We start from the raw sequence: 25,066 nt of genomic DNA, 5'->3' as shown, positions 1-25,066 counted from the left end.
CACATGACAATATGGACGCGTGTATTAATACACGTGTCAGGATAGCCGCGTGGATTTATTACACGCGGCCACTTGTTTTCCATATACAACCTACCACGTTGTCATCAAGACACGTGTCCAATTCGCCACGTGGCTACCATAACCGCTACTGTAGACACGCGGCAAATTGAAGCATTTTTTGTAGTGAATGATGCGATTTCGTGGAAGATGTGACTTGATGAAGCTTTTTCCTTGCCAAGTAGTGTGGTATATTATGGAATAGTAGGTGGTAATAAGTGTTTTGAGTTCATCAAGGCATGGGTACTAGGATTGGTTGAGTGAAGACTTGAAGGGAGTTGAGAGGAAGTGAAAACAAAAATGGGAGAATGAGGGGGAGAAAGGGGCTGCCGTGTGTGATTGGGGAGGGGTGACAAATAAAAGAAAATGGGGTGTAAGACCCCATAAAAGTAGCTATTTCATAAACCCATAGACTTGTGTTTCAAACCAAAGGGTTATGGGGTTGTTCTATACTTTGAAGTCCAAGGGTTAAAGGTTGGTATAAGATTGTCTTGAAATCCAAGAGAGAATATAGTGTAAAGTTATTTTACAAAATCTAGGTGATCAATAGCTTGTAAAGTTTCATAAACCAAGGGTTAAAACAATGTAAATTTTCTTTTTCTTAAATCTAGGTGGTTAATAATAGGTTTTATCTTGAAATCTAATAATTAAATCATGTTAAGGTTAATTTAAAACCTATAGTTGATGCATATAAATCACATCATTATTCCAAAATTTATGTTGAGTGAAAATCATAGGATTTTAATTCATATTGTCCTATATGCCATATATCAAACCATTAAATTATGCATGTCACTAGGGTTTAAAATATGTCATAGACTAAAACACTAAAATTAGGAAATATCATTAGTCATTGTGGTTTTGTTTTTAGGCTTTGATCCAATTTTTATTTAATCTAACTAGGCCTAAAATCATTGGCCCGCACAACAAAGCCCAACACCAAGAACCCATATACAGATTAGGCCCACTCCCTAAAGTGAGGGTGTGACAATAACAATCAACCCAGCAAACATAAAAAAATATAAATTACAAATCCAACATTAATATATATATACACAAATTCATAACAAAAAAAACCTAAATTATCTAAACATAACACATTCATAAGTGAATGTTGATGTCGTTGTGTTGTGTTGTATATAGATATATGCGGTTATTAACTGGATCCGCAAACTCTAAAACTGATATCCAGATCTGCATATGCGGATAGTAATTTTTGCAAACCAAATTCACATTTGCGGATAGTAGATACGAAGGGGTAATATCCACCTGAATGTACACTCCCTATTATTCATAATATAAACAGTAACTCGGTAATGGACTTCATACGATTTTAAGCATAGGAAACGGATTCTGAGCCGTTAAAATGACAACTTACACGCCATTTTAGTCTAAGAGTAAGGATGTGAATTTCTTTGCAAAAAAACATACCTGCATTCAAATTTCATGTTTCAGAGCAACATTGATGATCCCTATAGAAGATTTAGGTTGATAGTGTTCATCAGTATCGACCTCTTCAATCTCTTATAAATGTCCAATGATCCAAGTCCAGGCATCATCTTACTCATTTACCTGCACTACATCCTCTCCATTGATGACCCGTCCAAACAAGACAAGTTTATCATTCAAATCTGGTATTGGTGCGGTTGTAATAAACAGATCAAATCCTTTGTTTTCTTGCCTAGTATTTGAAGTTCCCACCATATTTGCCTCATGCTTTGGACTGTGTGCCCAAAAGTAAGAATAACGTAATTACTTTGTAAGAATTTAATGTCCCACGTAACATGGCACATATGAAAATTTATTAGGCTTCTAATGTTGTAAGGTTAATTAATCATTCTTAATAAAACTGTTGGTTAATTAACTAAGACAAATTGTTTCTTATTTAATTCTTACATTGATGAAAAGTAGAATTAATGGTGATAAATAAGGAGACCGGTCCTCTCTCTACCCTATAAATATGTACAATATCCATCAGTTTTGTATATCTTAAAAGGTTAAGTGAGAGAAACTATTTCCTAGTGTTTGAGCTTTGAGAAGACATTCATTGGTATGGATTTTGGTATGTTTCTTTTATCCATTTATTGTGAAAATCATGATAGTTAGGATCTTGGAAGTTATAAAATATTATGTAGATTATGTTACAGTTATCATACTAACCAAAAGATAAATACTCAAGAGTATTGCTAAAAACTACATTTTTATCATATGATTATTTTACAATGCTGACATGAAAGTCACAACCAACAACCAACCCTTAGATCAATTTTTGTTAAAAAAAAAAAATTAAAAAATTAAAAAAAATTTGAACAAGAGAACCTTGTGCCAAGTTGAAGATGGAGCTTCCCTTTTGACATCAAATCTTCAGTAGCACCAAGCCCTTGGTACTTGCCTCCTTGAATCACAAAATGTTTGATCACGTGATTAAAAGGCATCCCTCTAAAGTACCCTTTTTGGTTGCAACACCAGCTAGATGTTCAAGAGTAGAATAAAAGATAACAGATATTATAAAATGAACAAAGAAAGTCTAAAGTGGAGAAGCATGTCCAAGATTTCTGCAGTTTTAAGTGCATCTACCACAAGTCAAGGAAGTCAAGGAATGTGTAATTACACATTGATCAAGAGTTTGGTTGTGGCTTTGCTCCAAGAAAAGATCACTGAGATTATCTTCGCCTAATTTTTGCACATGAGGGATGTCATTGATTAAGGTATAAATTTTATTCAGCAGATCATCAAAGGCACAATTAGTACTTTCTTCTCCTTTAAAGTCGTGATGGCTGGCCATGAACTTATCAAAACTATACAGTTAAGTGTGCTTTTGTAAGAGTAGTACCGGAATGGGTAACCTCCTGAGAAGTCTAGTTCGAGGGAGCCAAAAGGCAGATAATATTGTGTCGTTGGGGGTGAGTCGTTAAAAAATTCTTAGCTGATCCCACCACAGTCACATCAACATTACAGTGTTGTGAAAGGAGGAGAAAGTACTGATTGTGCCTTTAGAAGTCTGATCTTGACCGTCCAAAAACTACTCAATAAACCAGATCTATATGTGATGTGAACCCACTAGTAACAAAACATAGGAAATGATAAATCGGCTACTTCAAGAGAGTCGTGATCTCCAATGACTACTTCGAGGGAGCCTTGAGCTCTAAAACACAATGAGATGTATTAGGTTTGATAATAATTTAGCATACATTCTTATACATTGTCCTTCTTTTAAATAGAGGAATAAAAGGGACATGTTACAAGGTCTAAACTAAGTTTAGCCGTCAATAACTAGTAAGGAAAGATCCTTACGAATAACCTACATCCTTATTAGGAATATCTTTTCCTTATTAGACTAGGAAATAAAAGGCTGAAAATAAATGGAGATTTACTCCTTATTAGCTTCTATTTGACCCCCAAGGAACGAATACATCATTCCCCTTCCATAACAACACCCTTGTCCTCAAGGCGAAAAAATGCTACAAGATGTATTCTTTGTCATCCTCATCTCCCATGACAACACCTCTATCATCATCTTCTCCCCATCAATATATATATATATATTGATGGGGAGAAGACGCTTTCACACTACAGTGAATACAAGTGATTCCCAGAGGCGTGGAGGCGTGGAGGCGTGGTGTGAGTTGATGAGGGCGCGTTTGGAAGGTTGGGTCCGATGCTTTCTGAATTCTAGCTGAAATGGGCTGATCTACAGCCAGTTGACGATGGTTTGGTGGGACGCCGGTGTGGATGGATTTTTGTTGCTTCAACATCTCTTTTCTTCCTCTTTTTTGTGACGGTGGCGGCTGGTGGGGTAGGTGTTTTGGGCAAGGATTGGCTTGCTGGAGAGAGGCGTGGTGGAGACAAATTTTTAATTTTTCTCATATGCTCCTCCATCTTTTTGGTGATTTTTCATTCCACGCGAGTAATTCTGACCGCATATATCTTTTATAGCCTTGCTTGTTGCTCTGCACTCACAAAAATTTTAAAAGACATGGTGATGGGCATGGATCTGTAATTGTTGTAAAAAAACAATTAACCTTGCTTTGATACCATTTGATGCAAATCCATTAGTAACAAAACATAGGAAATGATAAATCGGCTACTTCGAGAGAGCCGTGATCTCCAATGGCTACTTCGAGGAAGCCATGACCTCCAAAACATGCACCAAGAGATGTATTAGGTTTGATAATAATTCAACATGCATTCTTATTCATCGTCCTTCTCTTAAATAGATCGAAGAATAAAAGCTACATGTTACAAGGGCTAAACTAGGTTCAGCAGTCAATAACTAGTAAGGAAAGGTCTTTACGAATAGCCTACATTCTTATTGGGAATATCTCTTCCTTATTAGAGTAAAAAATAAAAGGCTGAAAATAAATGAAGATTTACTCCTTATTAGCTTTTACTTGACCCCAAGGAATGAATATATCAGTATGGCACTACCAAAGGAGAGGAAATCCAAAAGGAAATGGAGACCGCACTTTACCATGTAGCCGGAGATGGATATGGATGTCCCTGGTGGCGGTGGTCGACAGTGCTTGTGGGTGGCGGTCGGTGGGGTGGAGGGAAAGATTTTGGGGAAGAAAATGGACTTGTTTTGAGTTTAACGCTGGTATCCAAAATTTTTATTTTTTTAAAAAAAATGGTATGCCATGGCGTGGTGCCACGTCAGACAGGATGGACGCAGAGGGGCTGCTGGTCGACGGATAGGAATTACTCGGCAGATGTAGTACGTACTTCCATAAGGTCGATCATTGAACTAACGTTACCTTTTGCTATCATTCCCACCACAGATGATAATGCTGACATGACCAGATGACCCCATTCATTACCGCGTTGAAAATTCAGGAAATGATTCCTGTAGTTCCAGTTTCAGAATCCTAATAGACGGTTAAAAAATTAATTACACTAGTTTGTGCTTGTTGGGGGTGGAACATTATTGTTTTACTTACCCGGACGGCTCTTAAAACATATTTTACCGGGTGCGATTTCGAATCCCATAAAAATTTTTGACTTCCATCACTGAACGGTAATTAATTTTCAAATGAGATGGATAAAGGCTCGATCCGACGCAGCTCAAATCTTGCACGAGCGCCAGATGTTGCTGAGGGTGAAACTCTCGAAGAATAATTTCCCGAAACTCTGTGTGATAACCATTTCAAAAAATAACTCCTCTCACTTTCCAAATGATCACATTCATGTGCCCCATTCAAACTGTGTCGGATAACGATTCCAAACAGAACTCTCTCTCTCTCTCGAATTGACATTCATGTTCCATCATGAACCACATATAGTTGCTACGGTTGAAGGACAAGAAACAATTATAAATTCAAAGACTAATGTCCAAGTACAGCTATGATCTGATTTGACGAAACAAGCTAATAATCGACAGAAAGTATACCAGAATCACTGCAATACAGTCTTCTTTTCTGGCCAGCCTTTTCACATGGTCTCTTTTAACTTAGATTCTCTCTCTTTTTCCACTTCAAAGAAGTCGGTATATCAGGTTATATAATTTATCTGATACCTAGCTGGTACCAATATTGTTCATCTTCAACATGTGTTTATTGGCCGGTGGTCTTGAAAAACCTCTCTACTCTTATATTGCATTATGTGGGTGGTACGATATTGAAAGGAATCTAAAACATATTGCAAATGATTACAAAGATCCTCTGAATCACTTCGTAAGATTATTGTTCCATTTATGTGGTGCACGTACCGCGTGGAGATAGTATACTTGTTATACTTACTAGGAAAGACACAAAATCATTGCCAGCTTTTTACTGGAAAATAAATAAATAATTAAGTACCTCGATCTCGCCAGTATATATATATATATAGAAGAATGGAATAGGATGTGGTGGCAGCTAAGCCTGTTGAAGAAACATTCATATCTTTGAAACTATTTTCTGAATACCCACCTGAGATCGATCACTCGCTTCTAGTAAAGAGACATGGTTGACAACATAGAGAAGAAAATTCTCATAAGGGAATTCAATGAAGACAGAGACTTTGAAGTGGTGGGGAAGCTTGAGAGGAAATGTGAACTAGGGTCTAAAATGGGGGTCTCCATTTTCACTACCATGATTGGTGACCCTTTATGTAGGATTCGCTTCTACCCCCTTCATGTCATGCTGGTGGGTAACGGTTACTTTTTTTGATCATTTCCTTATATCTTGCCAAATCCAACCACATATGAAAACATATGATCATAACATATATTGCATCATTTTTTTTACATGTCTCCCTTTCTTGGTACTACTTTTTCTCTAGGGAACCAGCCTTGTCCCTAGCCTCGATCTCTAAGACATTATAGATCATATGTGTATATATATATATAGACCTCTAATGTTCTTGAAAATGGCCGGGCTACAGGTAGCTGAGCTGCTTGAAAATGGGAAGCTTGTCGGAGTGGTTCGAGGATGCATTAAGGGCGTGGCAACTGGTTTTGGGGAAGCTCATGTGAAGATAGGTTGCATACTTGGCCTTCGAGTCTCTCCTACACATCGGTATTACTCACGTTTCCCTCCCACTCAACAAAAATCCCAAGGGTCGATGTTTCTATTCTGAAGAAACGCATACATTGTGACTTGTAATATCATGATTACTTGATAATACTTTGTTAAAGTAATACTTATCTCAACAGCTTAATTAAATACGATGACAAGATTCGAATTCAAAATTTTTGTTTTGATACTATATATGTTAAATAACCATTGATTTTAAAAACATAAGCCAATAGAAATTGATGAATTTAACCATTTAATTTGTATTTTAGCATACTTGAGTGCAAAAGTTTATGATCATGAGGCAAAATTTGCCACAAATTAGAAAGGAAAATGATGTGAACAGAAAACTGTTATCGATCAACTTATATATATATAACTCATGCTTCAATCGTTTCTTGTATCACGACTGAAGTACAAAAAAACACGAATGATAGCACATTTCAAATTTGTGCATGTGTTATTATTTATGGTTTTTTTTTTTTTTTTTTTTTTTTTTTAAAAAAACCTTTTCAGATTTTAATGATCAAATGTTTTTAAGGTTCCCGCTGCCAATTAATTAAGCACTAACTTTCCCAAGTTGTCTGATATGTAGACGGATGGGAATAGGATTAGAACTTGTGAATTCAGTTGAAGAATGGCTGATGAGAAATGGAGCAGAGTACACATTTCTAGCCACTGAAGAGAACAATACTGCCTCTATGAATCTCTTCACTCTCAAATGCAACTACGTCAACCTTAGCTCATTGGTCATATTTGTTCAACAAATTTGTTTCCCCGAGAAGAATCTGCCGGAAGATATAAAAGTAGAGAAGCTGCACATAGACCAGGCAATTTCCTTGTACAAACAGAAGCTGAAAGACAAAGAGATATGTCCAGCAGACATTGACGCCATTTTGAAGGAAAACCTCAGCCTCGGCACTTGGGTATGCTACTTTAAGGAAGACGGTTGGATGAGCATAAACAGCAATGAAAAGAATGATCAGGATCAGGATATCAGCAAAACCCGAAGCTCTTGGATAATCTTTAGCATATGGAATAGTTGTGAAGCTTATAATTACAAGCTTCAAATAAGAAAGTCCTCCCGTCCACTGTCATCTTGTCGTGAAACATTAAACCATGCAAAAGAGAAAATTTTCCCTCGCCTTGTAAGGCCAATGAGTGACTCTCTTGGGTTTCTGTTTCTTTATGGGATTCTTGGAGAGGGACAGAAGCTTGGGGAGCTTATGAAAGCTATATGGAGCTTTGCATCAAATGTGGGACAAAATGTGAAGGACTGTAAGGTGATTGCAGCTGAGCTAGGGGTCACTGATCCTCTCATTAAGCATGTTCCTGATCAGGAATACTCCATGTCACGTATCAATGATCTCTGGTACGCCAAAAAATTGATGCTCCATGATAACATGGATAGATTAATGCTGGCCATGGGACCAGTAGGAGATGTTTTTGTCGATCCAAGAGATTTTTAGGGTTAATTATTTGTCCCTCAAGAACCCTACGTACCTGTTACACATCACATATCAATGATCTCTTGTAGTTGAAGAAGATGACGAAAAGGGCGACCGAGACGAGACCAGTGCATGGAAACCTAGCTAGAGATCATGAACAACATAGTTACTGAAAAATGTAACCGTCATTGCTTTAGTTAACTTTTCTGGTTTATTAATGAATTCATCCAAAAAAAGAAAGAAAAAACTTTTCTGGTGCACTTATGTTCTCGATGCAATTCTTATTTTAATTTCATGTAAATAGTTGACCGTGCCAATTATGTTAAATGTGTGTTCCTTACTTCTTTTTTTTGGTATGATAACATACTCCTTTTTGCTAAAGTTTATCTGTTGGATTTTAACGAAATTCCTAAGCCAAGATCTCTTGCCAAACCATTGGAGAAAAATAATGAAGGGACGTACTTGCAACCAGCCGGCCATATATTACTTGTTGACCAAGAGTATAATGGTCGTTCGTTTTTCATGTCCAAAACCCTTCACTTATCTTTAAGGTATCTGATGAGTGTCAAATATTTTATATTTGAACCCTTAATTTGTATTAGTTAAACCTTTAACTTGTTATTTTCTAATGTTTTTTTGTTAATTTTGGTATTTTAGTGTTTTGTAGGTCATTGAGAGAAAAATTGCGATTTTTCATATGAGAATGCAGAGAAGCGGGTAGATTATATTTCTCCTGAACGATGCGATCGGGCGCAACATAATGCGCTCGAGCACATCCCTCGCACACAGCGCAAGCAACGCTCGTGCGCTGCGCTGTGGAAGTCCTGATGAACACCCAAGTGCGCTCGAGCACACCTAGAGTGCGATTGAGAGGACTTATGCTGACCTGGATTCACAGAAACCCTAGCTAGCTTTATAAATACCAATTTTTTTCTCATTTTTTAGACAGAACGCCAAGGCAGAGTGCCAAGGGCGCCGTTCTCACTGTTTTTTTTTTTGTTTGTTTGTTTTTGAGGTGTTTTTCACCTAGAACTCGTATCTTTTGTAAGTTTCTTTCATTTTAATGCATTCTTGTAGTTTCTTTATGCTTTCTTTTGCCATGAGAGGCTAAAATCTTAACTAAGGTTGAGGATGAAGCCTCACCCTTGAAGAGCAACTATATTTTCATGCTAGTTTATACTATTTGACTTTATGGGTTTTTGATTTCAAATTGTTCTACTTCCATCCAATTAGTGAGATGATTTTTAGATATCTATTGTGACTTCCGAATACATGTGATGATTTGAGAAAGTTTCATTTAATTGTTTGGTTGGATTTTTTATTTATCAAAATGTTGGATATTCATTGTGTTTCGTTCTACGGATACATTTGATGATTTCGTCAAAACTAGATATCTTTTGTAATTTGTGCAAGAACAAATTCATTGAATGATATAATCAAATTTTGAAGCATAGTGGAACAAACCTAAGATTTGTATGGTGAGAACTTCAAATATGTACTGATAAACATGAGAATAAGTTGCTATGATTTAGTGGGTGTGGATTCTAAAACCTTAGAACCCTAGCTTTTGATTATTTTTACTTTGTTTAGTTTATGTTTTCTTTTGTCAAAAAGCCCCGAAATTTGGAACTAGGTTAAAATAGAATTAGTTTAAATATAAGTTAATTTTCGCAATGCAATTCATTGTGGATTCGACCTCCCACTTGCACACACACTATATTTCAAACGATTCGTGCACTTACAAGTACTTTAAAACTCACAACAGTGTCTGACAAAGTACTGCCTATGCATTGTTAACTATACATACTTGGCCATATAAATGAAGAAAAAAAAATGATTCTCTTTTCCCACGCACATCACTATTAAAGCAAGCGTCTCTTTCTCTTTCAATAGGGTTGTGAACCAACAAAACAACTCATAAACAGATTCAAACTTGGCTCAATTAAGCTCGGCTTGCTTAAGCTCAGCCCGAGCTTAACTTGATTATCAAATGGTTCATTTGTGAACACGAAACTATGTTTGATTATTAAACGATACAATTAAACTCATACAAAATTTGGCACAACTCGTTAGCCCGTTTGAAAACCTTTTTTGCCCAAAAAGTTTCATAAACGTCGATTAGTTCAGTAAAATTTTGTGGCTACAAATCTAAATTGACCTAATTCGCTTAAAGACCTAGGGGAAAACCCATAAGGGCAATTCTGACATTTTACCAACAACCCAAGAGATTTTATCTCAAGATTTGTTCACACCCAACCTCTTAGCGAGAAATCAAACTTCAAAACTTTCTTGTGTTGATTAGGAGTAGGACACTTAAGAATCGAATTTGATTTTTGTTTCATCTGTAACAGACAGTAATGACAAGCATTAGGAAGAGATAATGCACTTTAGTCGAGGTCTCTACCTCCCAGATTACTAAGGATCCCCAGCCCATCAATGACTCGTAGGCTACCTATGACTCTGATGCTACAGAATCTGAGTCCGGATGGACTCCACCCGTGACTTCACTAGCCAAGCAGCCCCAAGAGCCATTGTTCGACCGTACCAAGTTCTGCACCCCATTGGCATCCCACGCATTCTTCAAGCAATACTTGGGGAGGAATGTGGTCTTCGAGAGAAGGTTAAAGTTTGACGACCTGGAGGAGTCCGCCCCACAAGCATTGGAGGTCTTCACCAAGTAGAAGTAGGTGGAGATGCTCTCCACAGCTAAGGAGGTGTCCCCCACCCTGGTTCGCGAGTTCTACGTGAACATGCACAACTTTCAAGACGGTACCTTCTGATCGATGCTCCAGGAAATGCAGATTCTAGTCTCTCCCACCTTGATCCGCAAGCTCACTAGCACTCCCTTGGTCGATGAATCACCTTATCCCTAGACTCCTGAGCAAGCCCCATCTCTCACATGGAGGTCATCGCCACCCTAGGCACATGATAAGGCTGATACCTAGTATCTCCTCAAGACTGTTCCAGTGGACGTCTGCCTCATCTATTGGATTGTAGCAACATGCATCCACCCTGTCTCCAGCACCGACCCGATCGCACCTAAAATGGCATATTTCCTATATGCACTGCTAGGGCACTCCTACCGACTTCGCCACCCACGCCATCAGGACGATGTGGAATGTCTATAGGATTTTGACCAACACTACTTTGCCATTTGGGGGGCTGATTATGAAGATAACGGGGACTGTCGGGTGATGAGTGCTAAATATTATGTATTTGGACCCCTTGATTTACATTGGTTAGACCTTTAGCCTTGTTATTTTCTGATGCTTTGGTTAGTTTTTGTGTTTTTATGTTTTTATGTTTTTATGTTTTGTAGGTCAATAAGTGAGGAATGGCAAAAATTCATGTGGAATTGCTTGGAAAATTCGGAAGTTCTGAAGAACTCGATCGATCGAATTTTGCCCGAAGTCGATCGATCGAATATTAATCGATCGATCGAAATTTCTCAAAACTTACTTTTGCATAAGCACGCCAGAATATCCAATCAGGAGCTTCTCCATGACAAAAAGTAGTTCTCCCTCTGATTTTCACAGCAGAACACGCTGATTTCGTGACCTTGGTTGTCTCTAGCAAGAGAGGAACCCTAGAGGGGGTTAGAAGAGTCATTTTACATGGGTTTCTAGCCCTAATTTCTTTCTATAAAAGCCATAGCCATGCCTCCTTGTTGGAGAGTTCAGAGAACAGTAGCTAAGTTTAATTTCGTTCATTTCATAAGTGTATTTCAGTAGCTTTTTTTCTTAGACACTTTCTCTTTGTAAAACTTTTCTTTTATTTCCTTGTTTGTTCTTCATTTTCTTGTGGTGTTCTTAGTCATGGAAGGCTAGTAACCTCAACTAAGGTTGTGGATGAAACCTTTCCATTGATGACACTCACACTCTTGTTATACTACTTGCACATTTGATGATATATCGTATTTGTTGTTCAAGTTCCATTCATTTAAATGCTTTATCTTTTGCAATGAATGTGGTTGTTAGTAGATATAAGACATTTAATGTGTTTCAACCGATGGATACATTGTTTTATCGATTTGAATGATGATATCCATTGTGATTTGTTCATTGAATGGATACATTGGATGATTTGATTTCAAATGGGTACTCTTTGTGATTTATCTTTGAGTTGGATTCATTTAATGGTTCTAGAGTTTGTGGTTAAAACACTTGAATGACATCCAAAGCTTAATGTTCTTTAGGTGTTCAAGTAGAAACCAAGAGTGTGAGTTGTTGGATTTGGTTTGGTAGATTCCTTAGCCTTAGTTCCTTTTAATTTGCATATTTCATTTCATCTCTTTTATTTAGTCTTTTGTTCTTGAATCAATCCTCAAACCTTTGGAACTAGGTTAAAATGAGGTTGATTAAACAAGACACCAATATTTGACCATTTCCCTGTGGATTCGACCTCGTACTTGCACACACTATATTGCAAACGATTCGTGCGCTTGCGAGTACTCATTAAAACACACATCATCGGGATACAAGCTTTGCATGGGGAAGATACCCAGAAGCCTCTAGGGCCCTTCAACAAGCACTTCATTGGCATGAGCATGGGTCACTTGACCAAGAAAGCGGTGCTACAGCAAGGAGATGAGGACCCAATAAATGCAGTTGAGCAGCCATCCGATGGGGCTACAACACCCCAGCCACTGTCCTAGGACCATGATATGCCTCCATGGGCAACCCAGCTGTTTGGCGAGAAACGCACGCTACGAGCTATTGTGGATGACCACATTGCTACCTTTAGGGAGGAGCGGGGCAGATCGGGGACGCTCACCGGTCTATGTTGGCACACCTCACCACGATGGTCAACCTCATCAAAGAGGGGATGGCGAGCAGGGAGACGACTTTGGATGACCTACTTGCAGATATTTAGCTTTATTTGTTTTGTGTTTTATTTGTTCTTTTATGACATTTCTTTTTGTTTTCAAAACATCCTTTAAATTCGGTTTATTTACTTATGCTTAGAACATCTTTTAATTTGGATAATTTCGGATAATTTGTGCTTGCACGAATATTTATTTGAATCTTAAATGCTTATTTCCTTACGAAAATTCGAAGACGAAATTTTTATAAGAAAGGGAGACTGTAATGCCCTGTATAAAAATCAATATTTTTATAAAAGATTAATCCAATCACACACCATCAAAAACATTTTTACAAAATGAAGATAATGCTTTTAAATTCATTTATTTTCCTCCCCAAGCGTTCTCCATGATTCTTGGAACGTTCAATGCACCTTTGACGAACGTTTGTCTTCCTTTCATGAACGACCGAAAGAAACCCTAGCTGACACAGCCAGTCATCCTTATCCCTTTACGAACGGTCATGGTCCTCACAGGAACGTTCACGATTCCCACCACGAACGATTGTTGACGTGTTGTACTGTGTGTTGGAAAGTGCATCCCACACCTTCAGCGTGTGTGTCAGACCATACTACGAACTATCGTGGCCGCACGCTGAACAATTGCCTAACCCTAAAATTTACATGAACGTTCGCTATCCGTCTGAGGAACGTCTACCAAATAACCAAATCATTTGATCATTATCCTCTGCATACCTTGACAATAGATACCCCTTTACCCTCTCTCATCACCATTTCTTCTCCATGCACTTATTCTATCACACTTTTTTTATTAGAGGAAAGTTCTACAATGAGAAGATGGGTTTTGTTGATAATCCACCTTAATTTAAGGTAACCCTTATTGCCTAATACTTCTTTCATTTTGTTAAACGTTCTATCCTTTCTGGCTCATTAAATGTTTTCACAATTTTCACTACATGCAAGCTTTATAGATTAGTTTCCATTTTTAAAAGAAAATGACATTTTCAAAATATAAGCTTTCAACCACTATCGATTTCCACAAATAGTCACGGTGACATGTTTTATAATACCTTTATCATGATATAAAGGAACTTTGATTAAGAGTTAGCACGTTAGATTAGATTATCTTTAGATTTTCATGTGTTCTGGTAATGCAGAACATTCTCCGAGCTTTGCACGACTGTTCGTCACCCGTACAACGAATGCTCGTCCTTATTGCCAAACGTTCGAAATATGCTAGAAATGCTGAAAATAGAGTTTTAGTTATATATTAAAGAGTATTATTAATCTTAGGTTATGTTTCACAGTAGTATAAACCTAGGATGTCTCAGTTTATGGATGAGCAAACGAGGTAAGTAAATATTTACAAAATTGAGTTCGTAATAGATGCGATATGTAAGCTAACTGAGCTTAATTTACTTTCTTAAACGATATGTTATAAGCCTGTTAAATTTTCATAAGTATTCCAAAATGAGTATTACTATTTTAACAATAAATGAACCATATTATTTCATTGTATGACATGGTACACCGGTACATGCGGTAGAATGGCCATGGGCTCACTAGTATACAGGTCATTCTTTATGGTCAAATGTTTATAATGTGTTATGATGGGCTTTAGATCCAATGGTTGATTTGTGATCGGGGCACAATGCTTGAATGAGGGTCACAATTACAACTTTGCTAGTAGCGTGGGCCACCAGAAGGCGGACTCAGCCGGGCTGCTAATATATGATGGTATGGTATGCGTACATATCTGGGGCACTGGTGTAGTATTCAAGTCCCTCGAGACATCGTCAACTTTGCTGGGAATAGGTTAATATCCTAGGTAGATTATATAGGATGAATTATGGCATATACATATACAAATATATTTTTAGTATTATTTTCCCTGCATTAAACTATGAGTATTGTCACCGAAATTATGCCTCCATAAATGTTTTCAAAACCAATCATGACCTTTTAAATGGGGCTTAGTAACAGGGGCAATACACACCATTTTGGCAAAAAGACTCATGTTTATGATTCCACAAATAAAAGTTGATACTTAAGACTTATTTCATAACCTTAGGTTTATTTAAATTTGAATCAATTTTAGATAACTCTTGGTCTATATTTAATGATAGCATTATTTGAGGTTTAATTACTGTTAGATTCTTAAAGATCATATTCTTTAGTTTTCTGTTTTTCTTTCACTCTGATTTGTTGATAAAGGGTAGTTCCACTAGCCAATTACCAGTTAATTGTTTTAGAGGTACTGTCAGTAACTCTCCAAGTTAAGTAATATCAATAGCTAATTTTGGGGGCATTACAGAAAGAAACAAATATTAGGCAATGGATATAAAAATGATATGGGCCTTTCTAAGGGCTGCACGAAGTGGTAAACAATAGTAAAATGGCTCAATTAGGAACCCCAAGCGATAAAAGCAACAACCATAGTCAAGTGGTAGTTGCAGGAAAAATACTACTGAGATCCGAATAGGATCCGTCGATGAGGGACAAACCCAAGCTACAAAAGTCTCCACTAAAATATCAAACAACATAAGAGCTTGGAGACGGTAACCCATACAACACAAAGAAAGTAGCAAAACATAGACAAAAAAATAAAAAATAAAACACCGATATACAACTACAACAGCAGAGGAGGGTGGTGGAGCCACGAGCCGAAGAATCCACACGAGGGTGAGGGGAATACACGCGTGTAAAGGTAACGCACCGGCCCGTCGGACGGAGATACAGAAGAGAGCAGCGAGAAGTGGGGAGGCCCAGGAGCATGGAGGTAGGGCACGTCTAAGGGTGGAGCTGACAGAGGTTTACAGATCATGCCTTGAAAAAGCCAGATCTTAGAACCTCTACAGATCCGAGAAACAGCCGGCAAGGGGAAGCAGAATAGGGTAAGAGAGCGGCCCGGCAGTGAGGGACAACAAGCCAGAGGCAGAGGCTAAGCTACAAAGGTGATGTTTGGAGGAAACAAAAACAACAACTAAGGAGAAAACAATGAAAAACCAGGAAAAGAAGAAGAAAAAAAGGGGGCTGGGCCGGGTGGTTATCCATACTAATCACCATATATTTTCTATGACCTAGCCATAATAACCTTCCTTCTCGCCGATTATTACTCGCATGGATCTAGATGCATCCATATGCAATTCATAAAGCTTCAACCGTCAAGTCCAAGATTCTATGGATGAGGTCACTTAGGCGGTGTGTCACTTTGATCTCCCTAAGCTCTAGGTATGAATTGCTAAAGAACATCGCAAGAACTAATTTGTGATATTAAAAAAAAAAATGTACACATACCTATAAGTCTGTAATCGAGCTGAATGTCGAGTGTTCAAGCTCTGCTCATTTAATTTTATTTCGAAAAATGAGCTGAGCTCAAGTTTATCACTGAACTAGATAATTTGTTTAAGCTTGGCATAATTTTTTGAGCAAACTCAAGCTTATTCACGAGTTGTTCAATTAACTTATTCATTCATTATATAAAGTAATCATGATTGTTTATTTTTTTCGTAAATACATAATAATTATTTGTTAATTAACTATTTTTAAGATTTTATCATTTGATTTAATTAAACAAATTAATTTGAATCTTAAATAATTCAATCTTCAGTTTATATATATGTTTTACAATACGTATATAAAGTCATTATGCGGGCACACACATATATTTATACATACACATAAACACATTGATGCGCACACAAACACATATAGATCTATAGCAAGACTAATAATAACAATAATCCAAACTATATCTATTATATTAGAAAGATAATTTCTCTTTACTTAAGATCGATGATCTAATACGAAATTAAAATAATACTATAAAATTAATACAAATTAAGCTATACAAACTTATACAAGTCGAGCCAAGTTTATACGAATATATTTCATTTAATAATCGAGCATAATTTTGTACTCATGATCAGCTCATTTATTAAACGAACCAAATTTGAGTCGAGTTTATATGAGTGGGTATCCAGCCGGTTGTCAAACAGACTTGCCCCCCCGGCAACATAAACTATCAAAATTTTGCAATTACCCTTTTTGTCGTGCAAAAAGTGTAAAAAAATAAAATAAAAATTAGAATAAGACAAAAATATCCCTAAACATTTGAACAAAGGGAGGGGGGAAGCAATGAGTCTAGTGATCCACATCGACCGTTGGTCATGCAAAGATTGTTAGATCGAGATGATTTGGATTGTAGATTTTAGTGGCATGTTAAAACTTGGTTGGAATGTGTGTTTGTATGCTTGATTTATTTATTTATTTATTTATTATTATTATTATTATTATTATTATTATATCGATTGTTTCTTGACTGATTCGGATTCCTACCAATTCATGTAGTAAATATGAGAGCCCATATGAGCCCATCTGCTCAAATAAGTTTTGGATTGCCTAGCTACTTGCTAGGACAGGTGGGCTCCATAAAGACTTTCTCACATTTACTATCCAAATTATTAGCAATTTAAGTAACAAAATTGTTAAGAATCTCTATCATTTCTTAACATAGAAAGTGAAAATAAACATACTCTAAAGCATGTGTATTATAGTAACTTTAAGGGGGGTTTAAATTTAAGGGAAATTAAAAGCATTTCAGATAGGGGTGTACATGTGAATGTGATTACGAATATCACTTTTAGATATCTATAGCCACTTCCGCAAAATACAGATATCACTTTTAGATATTCGCATCTGCATCATGTGTTTAATTACTAAACACATCGATGTGGTTATTATCCGCCATCCGCAAATTATGTAATAGACTGATTTTAGTCTTTTGTGGCTTCTTTGAGTCTCTATTAGAGCCTATTTTAAATAATTTTGAAAATAATTTAGGACAATTTTTAGTGTTTTGGACTTCATCTTCTTCTTTTTTAAGCTCTAATCTTTTGAAAATATATTGATTTCACATTAGTTTTGTCTTTTTGCCCAAATGTTACACGAGAAAGCAACACACAGAACCAAACAAATATAAATATAACATATATCTAATCCATAACGACATCATTTTGGTATTAAACACCAAAACTATGTCATTTTGGTAAATTTATATATCCGCCTACCTTAAAATTACTATCCACATCTGTATATAAGGATAATAATTTTTTGCTAACCGCATTGTCCATCCTTAATTTGAGAATCCAAATTAGACTTTTAAATAACTATTTATGCTACAACATATGTGTATATTGAAATAAAACCTTATTTTATTTGAAACAGCAATGAGAATAAGAACAGAGACCTTTGATTGGTAGTGACATTTACAATTTGAAACTCTATTATGGCACATGATCACCCTCTCAAGTCTCATCTATGATCAGATGATCTATCTCAGAAGTTCTTAATTTTTTCACAAAAATAATAACTAAATGTTCTACTATACGATGTTAAATTAATTAATTAAATGATTTTTTAAAGATCAAAGTACTCTAATTCCTCTAAAAAAAAATAAAAAAATCTAGAAACAGCTTACTCATTCATTAATATTATATTAAAAAGAATGAGTTAATACAAAAAATGATAATGCTCACATGCATGAGACACGTGCAACAGTAAAAGCTTGGGTTGAGAATTTATGCGAAAGGGGAAAAAAAAAAAACAGATTAATTATTATGTTGCAACCTATTTACAAGTTTAAGAGCAGAAGATTTTCAATAAGAATACAAGAAATGACATTCAGTATTACTCATAACGTAACTCCCCGATATACTATTTAAAATAGAGAAAGAAAGAGTAATGTTATTTAGTAGGTTTATATACTACTGTCATAACTGAATGACGTGATAATAAAAATTAGTCTTTAGATCAGCACTTGTATAAAACAAAAATAACAATAACTATCTATCAAATGATTTTTATTATCAGGTAGTAGTTATACAAGTATCAACTAAATAGAAATTTTTTTGGAAGAACTTTACTTATAACGCTTAAACTTTCACCCATTTTGAAAGAAGTTTCCTAAATTTCAAAAAGTCTTGATTTAGGGTATCTATTTTTCAAAAAGTTTTAATCTCAGTACTCCATTAGAATTTTTCGTTAAATCCTATCAAAATTTTCAAAATACTTCTGTATTTATTTATTTTTTTTAAAAAAAAAAATTATAAAATTTTTCAAAGATTCAAGCATGGGTATTTTTTCAAATTCCATTAAATTATAACCAATACCTAAATTCTAGCAATTTCTTTTTTCTTTTCTTCCTAAAAAAAAAAAAAAAAGGGTATTTTGATAATGTTGATCAGGATTGAACGAAAAATTCTAACGAATAACTGAGATTGAAACCTTATAAAAAATAAATACCCTAAATTGAGACGTTTTAAAGTTTATATACCTTCTTTCAAAATGAGTAAAAACTCGGGAGTTATAATAAGTGAAGTTATCAAAAAAAATTTATTTTATTTTACACAATAGTTTGAAATTATTTAACACAATAGAATTTCTAACGGAGAAAATAACAACTAAACGCAAAAATCTTGCCACAGCAAAAGCTTGATTCTAAGACGTGAAGGCAAAAAAACATTCGTTTCCCGCTGCCGGGATTCGAACCCGGGTTTTGCTCAATCCAATTAAATTTGTGCTACAGCGGATTTGATACCATTTATTCCAACAATATAAATTTATACAGTATCAATTAAAACACCATTTGGCCTGCTTTACCAATATATCCTTATTTTATCCAGCAGTTACAGTCCCAAAGAAATTTTGACAAAGAAACAAATTGTGAAGGAAGAGGGGAAAAAATAAAAAGAAAAGGACAAACAAAGATAAATCAAATCAAGTGTAGTTTAATTTAATTTTTTATTTTTTGTGGATGCATGAATAAAAGAATGGAGAGCAATGGACATAGTAAAACTTGGGTTATGATTTTTCGTTAGTTGTTTATGCTCTAGCTAGTACAACACAAAAAAAGAATATACACAATGAATACTGGAGATGTGCAATCATACATTTTGATTCTAGTGTGCGGATTCTGTGTAACTTTCTTAAAAGTAGTTAATCTTGTTTAGAAATGGACATGCTTCTTCTACATGAAACAAACAGTATATTTACTTGGCCGACTCAGGATATTGTGGTAGTTCTGTTTTCTGGTCTCCATGTTCTTCCAGGAGGTCTTGTTCTCTTGGTCACAAAAGCCCTGGATGGTTCCATCTGAACATCGAGCTTGGATGGGTCTAGAGACAACTTTTCACTGATGAAAGCATCCAAATCCATTCCCATTTCTTCACTTTCCATGTCTTGGCGATCTAAGAAGCCAGAGGACTCATCATCAGTCCTACTTTTTCCAATAATTTCTTGTAAATTATCCAAAGAAAGCTTTGCCTTGGTGAATGACTCCTTGTCTAGCTTCAAGAGCCTCTTTATGCTATCAATTGCTGGGTCAATGATATCTAAGAACCCCATAACCCATGAAGCATCATCCACAACTTCTGTACGCTGTCCACACAACCAAAATTATTATTTTCAATGGCATTTTCATAGTTTCACCTCCATTCCAGGGAACAGAAACTAGGATAAATGGCTTACCGATTAAATGGTAGTGCAACAAAAAAAAAAAAAAAAACATTTCAAGGTTTGTTCAACAACAAATTTCAACCTAATATAGATTTGGAGTTATTGGATGACCTAGGTCACATTAAGATGAGTGCTTATATAGTAGGAAATTACAACTGTTATCACCCTAAGATGGCAGTTACTCACCTGCTGAAAATAGAGATTTCGAATTTCCTCAGCACGCACAGAATTGCCTTGATCCTCCTCTAATGATGCCCATGTCATCCATGTTACATAACTCTGTGAATTTATATTCAGTGAGGACCTAAACAATCTTCGGGCTGCTGACAAATTACCAATTCTCTGTTCTAGAACACCCCAAGCCTGCAATTTTTTTTTTTTTGGTCAAGTAAAAACAATTGCCTGCAATGTATTGTAAAGCATATACACTAAGCTATATGGAAGATCAAGTTGCTACAACATCAATCTCTATCTCCAAATGCATTGCATGACATGTAATTACCTGAAGACATCGTGCGGCACTTTCGCTAGTTGAGTTAATTGACAAGGCTCTTTGGTATAATTCCCTGGCCTTTGCTATGTTTCCTTCTTTCCATTCCATCCAACCCCAAGCCTAAACAGCCCCAAATCAAATAACTTAATCAGTTTTACAATGGGTTCACAAAGGATGTATGCAATTTTGCATACTTATATATCATTACATGGTATGGAGAAATCAAAAAAAAAAATTAAAAAAAAAATCTATATTCCATACCCTGCTTCCTATTTATCTTCTTCTTCCAATCATTATTATATCTTTCTTTTTTTAGGGCAGGATTCTGTTTCCTGGCTCAATCTGACAGAAAGTTAATCTGACCCTAGTATAATCCAATAACTTAATCTTTGAACAAGATAAAAGAAAAGGGAAGAAACAAAAGCAATCAATTATAGGTCTCTAATTTGCTTGTGGCATTTAGACAGATTTATCAATTAATCATATGCATAGAATAAGATAGAACAAGAAATAGGATCAACAATGGTACAGAAATCTTTGTAGTGTGAGATGTTACTTACAACCCATACTGGTTGGTGCCTTGGATCCAATTCAGAAGCTCTCCTGAACAGCACTCTAGCAAGATTTGCAGATGAGTGTTTATATTCCAACAAAGCAAGAGATTGAAGGAGGACAGGATCCCTAGGATTAAGTGCATGGCCTATCTTTAATAGTTTTCTCCCCTTGTCCATAATGCCCATATTAGCTTCAAAAACTCCCCATACATGCCATGCAAACCTATTCTTGGGACTTGCCTGGACTGCTTTCTACATATTTAAAGACAAATCAACCATTACAATCACTTTGGTATAAATCAATAGCAGTTGACTGAAGAAAATGGAGTAAATCGGGAAAAAAAAAAAAAAAAAAAAAAAAAAAAAAAAAAAGATAAAATCAACATTTCCTTAATGTAGAGCTGGCCACAACAAGGTCATACATTGTTTTTTGGCTTGACATGTTGCTAGTAGGAAATGATATACTGATGGTAAATGCATTTCATGGTAATAAGAAGAAATCACCTCAAATAGCTGCCTAGCAGCACGCTTGTTTTGTTGTTGAATCTCCAATTGTGCCCATGCCTTCGTCAGAGTATAAAAAATTACTTCAGTAAACTCACACAGATTACACAGAAATTAAGTTAATTCTAATAGAAAAAGCCTACAGATAGGACAATCAAGACTTACAAGCCAACTGGCACAGCTTTTGGGGTTAAACTTAGTTGCCTGCCGGAACAAATATCTAGCCTGCTCATAGCGATTTGCTTTAGCTTCAAGCATTGCAAGTGTTTGGTATACGTACTCATTTCCACCACAAAATTTTAAAGCTTTAGCCAGCAGCTGCCTCGCTTTCTTGATATTTCCCTGTTTGAGCTCTAGAACTGCCCAACCATGCCAGGCTGCAATGTGCCTTTTATTGGCAACTGTCGCTGCATCAAATAGTTCTCTTGCTCTCCTTATATTTCCCATCGTTTTTTCCAGAACAGCCCAGCACTGTTCCAAGAGAACATGCATTTGTTCACTTTCACAATATAAAACAAAGCCAAAAGACAACCCAATTTACATGCAATTTATTATCTCAAACAAAATGCTTCCTTTTGGATGCTCGCATTGGTGTGCCTGGTCAATGATGTATCCAAGAATTAACAAAATTTAAGACTACTATATAACAGGGATGATGTGCCAGTAAAAATCAGTAAGGACTGTAAAAAGAAAAATCAATGACTAATTTATACCGCCACGTCTTCCTAGTTGTATGGCAGTCATATAGTAGTCTACTATATAATATTTTTCCTGACTAAAATATTCGTATCTATTCATGAAAAGTCCAAAAATTACAAAAATAAATATAAAAATCTTCAAAGGACAAGCATGACGTCCTAAGTCATCACTATACTCCAAGTCCAAGAGAAAGAAAAAGCATTGCACATAATTAATGCAATCATGTTGCAATAACACAAAGAACAAAAACTAATTACCTGCCAAATGTAGGGATTTTCTCCTTGAGTAGCCTGGCAACCCTTCTCATACACAGCTCTGGCTTCCACCATTTTCGATTGCTTACTCAGTATCTTCCCTAACGCCACATACACCCGCCCATCTTCCGGCCAATAGTATATACACTTGGAAACAAATCCCACAAAACCCATCATCAGCAACACCACCAAACCTCAAAATATGGGTATATATATATATTCTATTAGCTTAGGCTTTTAAAATAAAGTAATAACTTAACATTGGTAAATGTGAGTTTTTATTTTTTTATTGTTGATGTATAGGAAAACAGAGTATACGAGTTTTTGTTTCTGGTTTCTGCATATTGCATATACAAGTTTAATGTAGGAGAAATGATACACATACATTCCTTACACATACAATCCAATTTCAGGTCTACCATTAAATTTGTGCGAGCCATAAATCTAATGGTGAATTTGAAAATGAGATGCGTAAGAAATGTATTTATATAATTTCTCTTAGTATAGAAGGGTGTGTTTCTACTTTATGCAGATTTGATCCAGTGTGGTAAAGCATAGCAAGAATGTGTTGAACTTCTGTTCTTGAGAAATGGTAAGGATATCAAAGCTTTTACCAAGAGATGGGTACTAAAATAATGTGGAGCTCATTCATTAAAGATAATCAAACAATTATTCAAGAGAAATGCTATGGGTACAAACGAATAAACTCTACATCGTTTTAGTACCTATCTCTTGGTAAAAGATTTGGTATCCCTAATTTTTCTCTCTGTTTTGATAGTAAAAATGTACTCATTTATCTTTTAAAAAAATAACTTTACATTGTATCTATCAAATTATAACCCGACAAAAAGAGAAGAGAGGCTTCTTGTTAAAATATTAATTAAATTATTAAATTCACATCTTCCTTTTGGTTAAGCATTTGGAACGATTAGTACTTCACATGATATCAGAACCGAAGGTCATGAGTTCCCGAACTCTGACTCTACAATTCATCTACTTTCAATTAACTATTTTATGTGTGAATATTATTAAAAAATAATGCTACATGCTCAACTCTCTTGTCCAACTCTTCTAGAACTGAACTGATGTTATGAGCACTGCTCATAAATCATTAGATCAATCTTTATTAAAAGGAAAAAAAATTCAAAGGATTATAAGCACCGCCACGTAGCCAAGATGTACGGAAGTGAAATAGAAGTTGAGTATTTAGAATTAATTCTAATTAAATGATTAAATTCAATTATTCTTATCTGCTTAAGCTTTTAAGACAATTAGTAAGGTTATTTAAATATTTCAGGCATTAGAACAAGTGTTAATTTATCACATACCTTATCAAGTATATCCTCGGCTTCATCGTAACGATAACTCCTCGCCAAAAACTTGGCTCTGTACAGCGCCAAGTCCAAGTTCACCGCGAGCGGCCTCTCCTGCGACCCCGGCGAGCCCTCCACTCTCTCCGGCTCGAACATCGGCATCTTCTTCGCGAATTCCGTGAGCCCCGCATCGATAGCGGAAGACCTCGCCAAACCGCCGCCGTCGTCACTCTCTTCCCCCCCACCGTCACCGGAAACATCCATCACCGGACGGCGAACGATGAGAACTTTGTTCTCCGATAGGACGTCGTAGCCGCTCTCTTTGGTACGGGCGAGTGACTCCTCGAGGGCCGGCGTGGCCGAGTCTTGGGAAGAGCATGAGGTTATGGTGAGATAAGAGTGGAGGGGTATAATGGGGATCTTGAAGGAGAATTTGGAGAGGGAATGAGGGTTCTGAGAGGGAGTGAAGAGAGTGAAGCTGGGGTTTGCAGAAGAAGAAGACAAAGAAGGAAGAAGTGGCATTTTTGGGTTTAACGGATTAAACTGTATGTCTTTTACGTAGCGGGCTGTGAAGGAAGAAATGAGGTACTAGAATTACTGTTTTAGCCTTCTTCTGTTTTATTTTTTATTTTTTTTAAAAAAAAAATATGAAAATCGCATCATGTCTTGATAATATATATATATAGATATTTGTTTGTACTAAAGGGTGTTTGAGTAATTGTGGATTGAAATGTGACTGGTTTAAGATCGGCCACGGTGCTTATGGGTTAGATCTTCAATCCAAAGAGGCAGATTTTTGGGGCACGTGGAAGCGTTTTGTTGGTCGGATTTGGTAAGCTCAGGATGGTCTATCAGAAAAAGAAAAGTGATTTCCTATCATCAGCCCCATGGTAGGATCGATAGGTCCTCGAATGGGT

The 25,066-nt window shown here is 36.1% G+C and overlaps 2 protein-coding genes across 2 annotated transcripts; one reads left to right on the top strand and one right to left on the bottom strand.

Moving 5' to 3' along the window:
- The first annotated feature begins 5,996 nt into the window (after positions 1–5,996).
- LOC133874340 (probable N-acetyltransferase HLS1-like) lies at positions 5,997–8,017 on the top strand. Its single transcript, XM_062312241.1, has 3 exons — positions 5,997–6,179; positions 6,418–6,551; positions 7,144–8,017. Exons 1-3 carry the CDS (start codon positions 5,997–5,999, stop codon positions 8,015–8,017), a joined length of 1,191 nt encoding a protein of 396 aa, XP_062168225.1.
- Positions 8,018–19,714: 11,697 nt separating this feature from the next.
- LOC133879849 (protein high chlorophyll fluorescent 107) lies at positions 19,715–24,692 on the bottom strand. Its single transcript, XM_062318640.1, has 8 exons — positions 24,165–24,692; positions 22,840–22,983; positions 22,049–22,354; positions 21,884–21,943; positions 21,386–21,631; positions 20,835–20,945; positions 20,519–20,695; positions 19,715–20,254 (listed from the first exon to the last, which is right to left on the bottom strand). Exons 1-8 carry the CDS (start codon positions 24,669–24,671, stop codon positions 19,880–19,882), a joined length of 1,926 nt encoding a protein of 641 aa, XP_062174624.1. The 5' UTR covers positions 24,672–24,692; the 3' UTR covers positions 19,715–19,879.
- Between the last annotated feature and the right edge of the window lie 374 nt (positions 24,693–25,066).

The sequence above is a fragment of the Alnus glutinosa genome, chromosome 1, assembly GCF_958979055.1.
Source record: "Alnus glutinosa chromosome 1, dhAlnGlut1.1, whole genome shotgun sequence".
NCBI classification, from domain to species: Eukaryota; Viridiplantae; Streptophyta; class Magnoliopsida; order Fagales; family Betulaceae; genus Alnus; species Alnus glutinosa.
Note: the sequence above shows the minus strand (reverse complement) of the source record. Positions and strands in the feature narration are given on the sequence as shown.

Excerpts from the sequence above, each read along its gene's own strand:
- LOC133879849 (XM_062318640.1), bottom strand. The coding sequence starts at position 24,671 with ATGCCACTTCTTCCTTCTTTGTCTTCTTCTTCTGCAAACCCCAGCTTC. Across the intron at positions 22,984-24,164 it reads CCGAGGATATACTTGATAAG|TGTATATACTATTGGCCGGA; the intron begins GTATGTGATAAA and ends TTTGTTTCCAAG. Across the intron at positions 20,946-21,385 it reads GGCACCAACCAGTATGGGTT|GCTTGGGGTTGGATGGAATG; the intron begins GTAAGTAACATC and ends GGGGCTGTTTAG.
- LOC133874340 (XM_062312241.1), top strand. The coding sequence starts at position 5,997 with ATGGTTGACAACATAGAGAAGAAAATTCTCATAAGGGAATTCAATGAA. Across the intron at positions 6,180-6,417 it reads ACCCCCTTCATGTCATGCTG|GTAGCTGAGCTGCTTGAAAA; the intron begins GTGGGTAACGGT and ends GCCGGGCTACAG. Across the intron at positions 6,552-7,143 it reads CGAGTCTCTCCTACACATCG|ACGGATGGGAATAGGATTAG; the intron begins GTATTACTCACG and ends TCTGATATGTAG.